The sequence below is a fragment of the Palaemon carinicauda genome, chromosome 21 (assembly GCF_036898095.1).
Source record: "Palaemon carinicauda isolate YSFRI2023 chromosome 21, ASM3689809v2, whole genome shotgun sequence".
In the NCBI taxonomy this organism is placed as follows: domain Eukaryota; kingdom Metazoa; phylum Arthropoda; class Malacostraca; order Decapoda; family Palaemonidae; genus Palaemon; species Palaemon carinicauda.
The window spans coordinates 126424910-126435412 of NC_090745.1; the positions used below are offsets into that span (position 1 = coordinate 126424910).

A 10503-nucleotide genomic window follows, 5' to 3' on the forward strand; every position below is an offset into this window, starting at 1 on the left:
CAGTACTACATTGGAGCCTTCTCTCTGTGGCTACGGTTCATTTTCCCTTTGCCTACACATACACCGAATAGTCTGGCCTATTCTTTACATATTTTCCAATGTCTCAAACACCTGACAACACAGGTTACCAAGCAATTCTTCATCTCTCAAGAGGCTAATTACTGCACTGTATTTGTGCAGTGGCTTTACTTTCCTCTTGGTAAGGGTAGAAGAGACTCTTAGCTATGGTAAGCAGCTCTTCTAGGAGGACACTCCAAAATCAAACCATTGTTCTCTAGTCTTAGGTAGTGCCATAACCTCTGTACCATGGTCTTCCATTGTCTTGGGTTAGAGTTCTCTTGCTTGAGGGTATACTCGGGCAAACTATTCTATCTTATTTCTCTTATTCTTATTTTGTTATAGTTTTTATAGTTTATATATAGGAGATATTTATTTTAATGTTGTTACTCTTAAAGGTTTTATTTTTCCATTTCCTTTTCCCACTGGGCTATTTTCCCTGTTGGATCCCCTGGGCTTATAGCATCCTGCTTTTCCAACTAGGGTTGTAGCTTAACAAGTAATAATAATGATAATAATATTAAGTGTCCTTTAAAAACTAAAATGTTTTAACTGTTGTATACTTCAGCTTTTCCGTTCTTTCATTCGTAGTGTCTCAGATGAATTGCACAACTGGCAACTCCAGATGGACGTTCTTATGCCATCTGGCAAACGTTCTGTTTGTTACGCACAATTATTGATTACCTACTGACCCAGTGTTTTGTAGGGTTGCCAGGTGTCTCTTTAACGTACCTTGAGGTGTATTATAACTTTATTAAACATAGATTGTATACGGAGCATGTCCTATGGTTCTTTGTTTTAATGTTACCGTTCTTGAAATACTTCCTTTTTCCTTGTTTCCTTTCCTCACTGGGCTATTTTCCCTGTTGGGGCCCCTGGGCTTATAGCATCTTGCTTTTTCCAACTAGGGTTGTAGCTTAGCAAATAATAATAATAATAATAATACGAGTGAAATACCTTGTATCAAATTATTTGTTAAAATTAATAATTGCTTAAAAGTACTCTTTAATAGATACCATTTCCACTTTTTTTGTACTTAAAGTCAAAACTTTGAGTCCTTAAGGAGACTATTTGATAGCTCCTATAATGATAGAATTATAAGAGAATCTACATTTAATCAATAATATTTTTAACACCAGTAGTCGTATGTACATGTGAAAAACGTTTTATCTTTTAATCATAAATTATCAAAATTCAGTCTATTGCAGTCCGTAGATATATTAAACGAAAGGTTTTATATACTTACGTTAAAAAAGTAAAAAAGAAAAAAACTATTACTTGGTTGTTTATTTGCCAAAGAGAAATTACAGTAAATACAGAAATTATTGAAAAGAAAATCATAAGACGAAAAAAATCGATAAAGGTATATGAAGAAATTTATGGTTTAGATAATTACAAACTATTGTGTATACGGGGATAGCAAATATACGGAAAAATAAATTTATGAAACAGGAGAAATATGTACATTTATTTACAAGATTAGGCAAGGAATTTTAGAGATTTGAATATCTAGATTTTAAAGATGCTGAGATAAATCAGGAGTATCTTCTTTTAGTATCAGTTTTATAGACTGATAGATATTATCTTTTATTATGCTCTAATAGCAAGAATGCTATGTCAAAGTAGACCGAGGACCTTTTAGACATTGTTTTAAACAACTTACGATTTGCAATGTCGGATTTGTAAATATTTGATTTTTTTAGATAAAAAAAATTTAATAGAAAACAATCACAACAGATGATAAATAAATCCATTTCAAAGTGTATTAATGAAAACGAAATACGTTGTTAATTATTAACCAAATACACTGATAATCGTGTGTACTTAGTATCTCGATATCATACATATTTTTACCTCAATATGTACTTTCTACCTGAGGAGGTAGAAGATACATTATCTACCCACACACTTCTATAGGTCAGATGCCGAGTGTCATATTTCAGTAGAGCTCCAATCGGATTTTTTGAGAACTGGATAGAAAATTCCTGATGTACATCAAAGATGGAGTGTAGTCTTTAGAATCAGATGTAGCTTCAAAGAGTAACTTGTTTCAAACGATTCATTACTAGGCAGGTGCAGAGGTCTGGAGAATTGGAGCGTCGTTCATCTGAAAAAAAAATATTACAGGGTTACAAAGGTTAGCTACAAATGTGATGGAAAAAATGTTACAGGGTTATAAAAGTTAGCTACAAATGTGATGGAAAGCATAGACACACATGCACAGTTGCTTTCAACTCTACCTCCACCAAGGTAAGACCTCCTCATTCCATGCACCATCTCATCCCCTCATTGTAAGGCTCTATTCACATCACCCCCTTTTACTTCTCAACTAATCTACCACTCAAAAATCTCTCTGCAGGGACCCTAGGGAGTAAAGGGTTGGACAACCCCACCTGCACAATTTTTCTCTAATCTTCAAAAGCCTTACACCCCCACTTTTCAAACTACCACTATCCGAGAAATGATGGCCCTCTACCACTACCACCATCATCCTTACCCTATCCACATCTTTTTCTACTACTAAAAACCTTTCAAATTTCCATTAATGCAACTACCTTATAAATTTTTACAGATCACCTACGGGCCAACCAAGGGAAAGGCCCGTGCCAACAACAAGTGTTGGCTTTAATACCCCAACAACAACAAAGTGATGGAAAAAATTTTACAGGGTTACAAAGGTTAGCTACAAATGTGATGGGGAAAAAATGTTACAGGGTTACAAAGGTTAGCTACAAATGTGATGGAAAAAATGTTACAGGGTTACAAAGGTTAGCTACAAATGTGATGGGAAAAAATTTTACAGGGTTACAAAGGTTAGCTACAAATGTGATGGGAAAAAATTTTACAGGGTTACAAAGGTTAGCTACAAATGTTAAGGCATGTCTATGAGAGATTTACATTACTGCAACCTCACTATCCTTGTGAGCTACAGATGGGCGGTTTGGGGGAACCTACAGGTCTATCTGCCGAGTCATTAGCAGCCATTGCATGACCCTCCTTGGTCCTAACTTGGTGGAAATGGGGACTTGGGAGCTAATTAAACTACCCTAATCGGATAGTTGAATCAGTAGAACTTCCAAAAGTTCAAAGTTGGAGCAAATGTTTTTATGTTGACCAGGCTGACAAGATTCTTTTTATAGTTATATATAATATGATATATCTGTTTTTGACGTTGTTGATAGTTTATATAGGACATATATCTTTTGACGTTGTTACTGTTTTTAGAATGATTTATTGTTAATTTATTCTCATCATTTATTTATTTCCTTATTTCCTTTCCTCACTGGGCTATTTTTCCCTATTGGAGCCCTTGGCCTTTTAGCATCTTGCTTTTCCAACTAGGGTTGTAGCTCGGCTAGTAATAATAATAATAATAATAATAATAATATGGTTAGTCTCTAGGGCATTGTTATACTCGATAGGGCAATGTCACTGTCTCTTGCCCCTGCCATTCATGGGCGACCTTTAAACCATTAGTGTATAGTACAGTATACTGTTGAATGCTCCCAATACTACAATTTATGCTTTATTTAATAGAAATTTAACGCATAAATAAGAATCTGATTCTGTGGTGATAGTACATTTATTGTTTTGTACAGCATGTGTATAAAGAATGCTATGCACATTATCTATAATCTATATTTTGTTAAGAAAAAAATAAATTAAGTAGAATTTTATTGTATCGAACAGAAGTTTTAAATGGAAATATGAAAACATTAAAGAGTATGATATAACTAATTTCAATATATGCATAGTGCACCTTTTTATTGACAATAGTGTTATGCTTCATTGCTCAAGGGTTGGCAGACATTATTATTATTATTATTATTATTATTATTATTATTACTTGCTAAGCTACAACCCTAGTTAGAAAAGCAGGATGCTATAAGCCCAGGGGCTCCGACAGGGAAAATAGCCCAGTGAGGAAAAGAAATAAGGAAAAATAAAATGTTTTAAGAAGAGTGATAACATCAAAATAAATATCTCCTATCTAAACTATATAAACTTTAACAAAACAAGAGTAAGAGAAATTAAGATAGAATAGTGTGCCCGAGTGTACCCTCAAGCAAGAGAACTCTAACCCAAGACAGCAGAAGACCATGATACAGAGGCTATGGCACTACCCAAGACTAGAGAACAATGGTTTGATTTTGGAGTATCCTCCTAGAAGAGCTGCTTACCATAGCTAGAGAGTCTCTTCTACCCTTACTAAGAGGAAAGTAGCCACTGAACAATTACAGAAGAATTGTTTGGTAATCTTAGTGTTGTCAGGTGTATGACGACAGAGGAGAATATGTAAAGAATAGGCCAGACTATTTGGTGTATGTGTAGGCAAATGGAAAACGAACCGTAACCAGGAAGAAGGATCCAAAGTAATACTCTCTGGCCAGCCAAAAGAGACAACTCTCTAGTGGTAGGATCTCAATGGGTGGCCGGTGCCCTGGCCAACCTACTACCTATAAACTATAGTATTAAACTATTATGTAAATCATAAGGGAAAACTCATAGTAGTTATCCATGAGCCTAGAAATTCACAAAATGGTACTAATCTTTACTTGGAAACCCCCCTCTTTACAGTTATTTTTACTTTTGTAAGCTTAATAATAAATATTGACAATGACACCATAATTAAGGATCTCTTCAAACATTAATGATACAAACTCCCCCAAAAAAGTTATAAACCTAACTTCAGTAATACTGTAATTATACTTGTGGCCAGCATTAGAAATACATATGGAAACACACTGGATTCTAAATTTGCATACATGCGTACAGTTGGAGCCTGACTCAAACCCCAGTCTGGGGTTCACCAGTCAGGGACGTTACCACTTACCGTATATGCGTAAGACCTGACGATAACAATGAAGTAGAAATGGAGGGCAGTCAGGGACAAGAGAATGACAGTGCCAATGACAGTTTTGGTGTAAACGACGGTTATTATTCCGATGGCCAGGCTGAGGATGGTCATCATCACGCTTCCATACACCCATAGGAACACCAGGTCCTGACGAGTCTGTGCATAATGAAAAAATAATAATTAGAAAGAGTGAATTGTTATTCATTATTCCACTTGAGCACTTGCTCCTATGTAAGTGGTTCTAAAGTTCAATAACTTGGCAAAATTAAAAGCGCCCCCCCCTAAAAAAATGGACTCTAGTAAAGAGAAATGAAATATGAATTCCTAACCGCTTAAGTAACAACAAATGCAGCAGTTTCTAGTCTACTGCAGGACAAAGGCCTCAGTCATGTCCGGGCTTTTGCCATTTTCATCACCACGCTGGCCACTACGGATTAGTTATAGTGGGTGAATTACGCCATTCTATATATAAACAATGACATTTGTCTGTCATTTTATGTGTGTGTGTGTATATATATATATATATATATATATATATATATATATATATATATATATATATATATATATATATATATATATATATATATATATATATATATATATAAAGTAATGTCATTCAATCCAATATACATTAACTGAGTGACAAGTTTCTTCTTACCGTCTTGATGGCAAAGATCAGCACTGAAATGAGGGCTATGTTCATTAACTTGATGACCACGTTGATCCATCCTTCTTCTAACCCTGTTGTGAATTGAAGTAAAAATAAAATTTACTTCCAAATTATATTCTCTCTCTCTGTGTCTGTCTCTGTCTCTGTCTCTGTCTGTCTGTCTGTCTGTCTGTCTGTCTGTCTGTCTGTCTGTCTGTCTGTCTGTCTGTCTGTCTGTCTCTCTCTCTCTCTCTCTCTCTCTCTCTCTCTCTCTCTCTCTCTCTCTCTCTCTCTCTCTCTCAGATTTATTTCTTTTATCTTTGGATATTTTAGTAAAAGTCCATAAGGTACAAACTATAAATTGTTATACAGTGTATATCATTACATTAATATGACTAGAGAAAATCCAAAATTATATCAATGTCTTTCCTTGTATCATCAATATTTTAACGAAATTGTTTTGACCTCATATCCCTTTCACCCCCATGGGCGTGCCGGTACCTTCTTGCAAAACACTGTTATTTGCATGTTTTTGATAACTTTTTTTTTGAGAAACTAAAGAAATTTTCGAAAAGAATGAGACCAACCTGACCTCTCTATGACAAAAATTAAGGCTGTTAGAGCAATTTAAAAAAAATATAGATATAGCAAAATGTGCTTGAAAGTTCAACATACCTTGGTGGTATAAAAGGGATATTAACAGTATAAAGCTATCTATGAAAACAAGCGCGTTTTTATTCTAATCTTAGATTCAGACAGATAGATAAATAGATAAATACTTACCATACTTAGTACCAACGAACATTCCACCAGCTAGTCCGATGATTTGCAGAAACTGCAGGGGGAAAAAGCATCTCATTTCTAGTTGTGTAATGATAAAAATAGGCCTATTGGCTAAAGAAAATCAGTAACATAAGTATCATTGTTATTAGCAGTAGTATTAGGATCAGCCTATGGAAAAAAGGTTTTATGGACGAAATGAATTTATCTAAAATTAAACCTAAAAAAAAAATAGGCTTAGAGAAGCTCACCAGACTCACGCCGGCGACGATGTAAGCTGCCCTTCGCAGCGAGGTCCCGAAGCAGCATGTCTTGAAAACAAATCTATGCTCACCCATCCTGCAGAGAGGAAAATCACATGAAAAAAACCAAATGTTAAATGAATATACAATAGGACATTTATTAGGTAACAGTACCACCATGCTCGTAATAATAGGTTTGCAGTTACTTCTAATGACCATGTCTGCTCCATCATAAGGTTCAATACTACACACAGTATTCTACGAGTTTTATTCCAGCTATTACCAAATTGTGGAATGATCTTCCTAATTAGGCAGTTGAATCGGTGGAACTTCAAACGTTTTCAAACATATAGTAAATATTTTTCTAATGAACAGGCTGACAAGTCTTTTAATAGTTGTGTATACGAAAAATCGATTTTAATGTTACTATTCTTAAAATATTCGGAATTAATTGTTCATAATATATCTTGTAGTTTGTCTATTTTTGTTTCTTTTCCTCGATGGGCTATTTTTTCCCAATTGGGGCCCTTGGGCCTAGAATATCCTGCTTTTCCAACTAGGGTGGTAACTTAGCTCGTAATCTTTGGTACTATCGTTTAATTAGTTCATTGTGCATAAGATTTTTCATAATTATGACCATCCTTTACAATCGGATCTAACTGGACAATTCTATTCTGTTCGTAATACTAGGCAGGCAGTTAATTCTAATAGTCATGCATTCTCCATCATGAGGCTTAATACTACACAGTATTCTAGAAGTTTTATTCCAGCTGTGACCAAAGTGTGGAGTGATCTTTCTAATCGGGTAGTTGAATCCAGTAGAACTTCAAAAGTTCAGTTGCAGCAAATTTCTTTAATGTTGAAAAGGCTGACATAAGTCTTTTTTTAGTTATATATGAATTATCTGTTTTAATGTTAATGTTTTTTTTAAATATTTTATTTGAATTTTTCATTAATTTTATCGTTTATTTATTACCTCGTTTCCTTTCTTCACGGGGCTATTTTTTTCCAGTTGGAGCCCTTGGGCTTATATTATTATTATTATTATTTGCTAAGCTACAACCCTAGTTGGAAAAGCAGGCTGCTATAAGCCCAGGGGCTCCAACAGGGAAAATAGCCCAGTGAGGAAAGGAAACAAGGAAAAAATAATTTTTCAGGAACAGTAACAACATTAAAACAAATATTTCCTATATAAACTATAAAAACTTCAACAAAACAAGAAGAGAAATAAGATAGAATAGCTTGAATGAATGTGCCCTCAAGCAAGAGAACTCAAACCCAAGATAGTGGAAGACCATGATACAGAGGCTATGACACTACCTAAGACTTGAGAACAATGATTTGATTTTGGAGTGTCCTTCTCTTAGAAGAGCATTGCTTTTCCTACTAGGGTTGTAATTAGGCTAATAATAATAATAATAATAATAATAATAATAATAATAATAATAATAATAATAATAATAATAATAATAATAATAATAACTCACTCAATCCAGTAGTTTTCGTAGATTATAACCCCTTGTTTCATTCGTTTTAAAACCTGCCACTCAGCGGGAGGCAATATGACAAATATTCCTTCTTACACGAGCCGTACAATTTCATGACAATGGTCACCGGTTCAAGAGGCATGACTGCCCGTATATCCTGTTATTTTTTCACTTTGTTTATTTACTTTATTATTTTACTTGCTTTAAGAGCTACTATCTTAGTCCTATCACACAGGGGAACTCTACGCACTACAGGACCTACGAGATCAGTCAATTGTATACACAGGTATTTTCCCGTTAAAGAACGGTTTTCAAACCCTTTGTTTACGCTTGAAACCGTATGCATCAGTAACATTAGAAACAAATTGTAAACAATGAACTACTTGTTTGTATAAAAGAGGAGAGAGGATATTTCTTGCTTGTGACGTCATTGCAGATGTCACGCGTTGTCTGAATATGACTTTTCACTTCATATCCGCAAAGTTTGCTTAATTGACATTTTTTTAAAGTTTATACAGGCATCAAATCAAAGCCAGTCATCGACACTGCCAATCCTCTTGGGTGACTCATGACAAAAAAAGAAAAAAAAAAGTTGATTCACTAAGTACCGAGTCACAATTCTATACTCAAGAGCTAGTCGCAAGATCGTAAATTGGACATGGCGAAGTTACAGCGAGACAGCTTAGTGGAGAAGAACGTGTGAAATTATTGAAATTTGATAGTAAAAAGCAGGTAGTTATGCAGTTATGATTGGAAGCTTCAAAATCATCTAGAGTGAGACGGTGGCAGAAAATTCCTTCAACCCCTAATACGATTTTAATCTCTTTAGTTGGGTTATATAGACTGGCACTGGGGCCTGTAAGGCCATTCATTGCCCAACAGCAAATAAGAAGAAACTACAATTCACACTGAATTTCAAGTTAGAGGTTGGATAGTAAGACGGAAGGAATTCAGTGTGTTGTGACCTGATTGGTAACGTCTCCGCCTGGTGATCGCCAGACGGGGGTTCGAGGCCCACTTAGACACGTTAGTTCCTTTAGTTTCTGCAACCTTATCATCCTTGTGTGCTAAGGATGGAGGGGGGCGGGTTTGGGGGAGCCTATAGGTTTATCTGCTGAGTCATCAGCACCCAATGCCTGGGCCTCCCTGGTCCAAGCTTAGATGGATAGGGGGTTTAGGCGCTGATCATACATGTTCAGTCTCTAGGGCATTGTCCTGCTTGCTAGGGCAATGTCACTGTCCCTTGCCTCTGCCATTCATGAAGGCCTTTAAACATTTAAATCTTTAAAGTGAGAGAAAGGAGAACAAAGCAACTGCAACAAGGGGACCAAGGGACGTTAAGCCCATTGAGTAATGCCTACAGTACACCACGTGAGGGGCAATGACGGTAATGTCTCAGTCGACTCTCTCGTGCGACGCCGTACCGGACAATTTTGCTTTGCTATTGGGAAAAGGGATTAGGGTGGTAGAATTGTATGTTCAAACCCCGTAGGTTTTATAGGTTTGTTGCATATTAATTTGTGATTTTTCTCATTCGAATAATAAACCCACATCGTAACATTAACAAATGTTAAGTGTTTAGATTAAAAATTTAATAATGCATGAAATTAGGACAAAACTTACAAAAAGTGTAAAAACTGTTGAAGATTTCTTGTTAAGAAATATTCTTGTTCTCTTTCTCTTAAAGAGAGAGAGAGAGAGAGAGAGAGAGAGAGAGAGAGAGAGAGAGAGAGAGAGAGAGAGAGAGAGAGAGTGGATGGAGGAACGGTCACCATGCCTGACAGAAGCCAAAAGAAGTAGATTACTTTCTTTATTTTAAGGGCTGCTTTTCTGGTCCTACACTGCAGGGAAACTCCTTTTAAGGGACCCATGCATCAATTTTATCGTATACATTCCAAGGCATTCAGCATTTCACACCGCCTATTGCTCGTTTATTGTCAAATTCATATTATCGAAGCACTTAGAAAACCGTAAAGTCGTCAGTTTCTTCTTAAAAGCCTTAATATCTTCAGTCTTTCGGATGTCTAGCGAGAGCTTATTGTACAGTCTCTCTCTCTTGGCCGTATATTTGAAAGCTCTAGATTCTCTGCATTCTAGAACCTACAGTAGACATATCTTTGTTCCAGTAATTTGAAAACGTCTGTAACTATTCTCGTGTCAAAAAGGTTTGTTGGCTGCACAAAATATAGAAATTCTCTTAGATATTTTTAATGTCCTGTTCTGACAACTTTATGCTTATAGCATCCTGCTTTTCCAACTAGGTTGTAGCTTAGCTAGTAGTAATAATAATAATAATAGATAATAGTAATAATGTATAAGGTAGTATAAGACCTGACGCTGGTCAGGCAAGAGGTCTAGCAAAAATATATGCACTGGTTATACCATGTTCCAACGTATGAAAATGTGCTACAGTAAAATTACAATTTA

At 35.6% G+C, this 10503-nt stretch overlaps 1 protein-coding gene across 3 annotated transcripts in view; it reads right to left on the bottom strand.

Annotated features, from left to right (window-relative positions):
* Window positions 1-1329: 1329 nt before the first annotated feature.
* LOC137614781 (uncharacterized) overlaps window positions 1330-10503 on the bottom strand; it is a 24624-nt gene continuing 15450 nt past the window's right edge. For 2 of the 3 annotated variants that reach the window (XM_068344446.1, XM_068344447.1), the window contains exons 2-6: window positions 6599-6686; window positions 6351-6402; window positions 5577-5659; window positions 4892-5071; window positions 1330-2164 (exon numbers count right to left, since the gene is read on the bottom strand). In XM_068344446.1, coding sequence (XP_068200547.1) covers window positions 2123-2164; window positions 4892-5071; window positions 5577-5659; window positions 6351-6402; window positions 6599-6686 — 445 coding nt within the window. In that variant the 3' untranslated portion in view covers window positions 1330-2122. Of the gene's footprint in view, window positions 2165-4891; window positions 5072-5576; window positions 5660-6350; window positions 6403-6598; window positions 6687-8076; window positions 8133-10503 lie in introns of those variants that run through there. The other variant, XM_068344445.1, reaches the window with a different exon arrangement.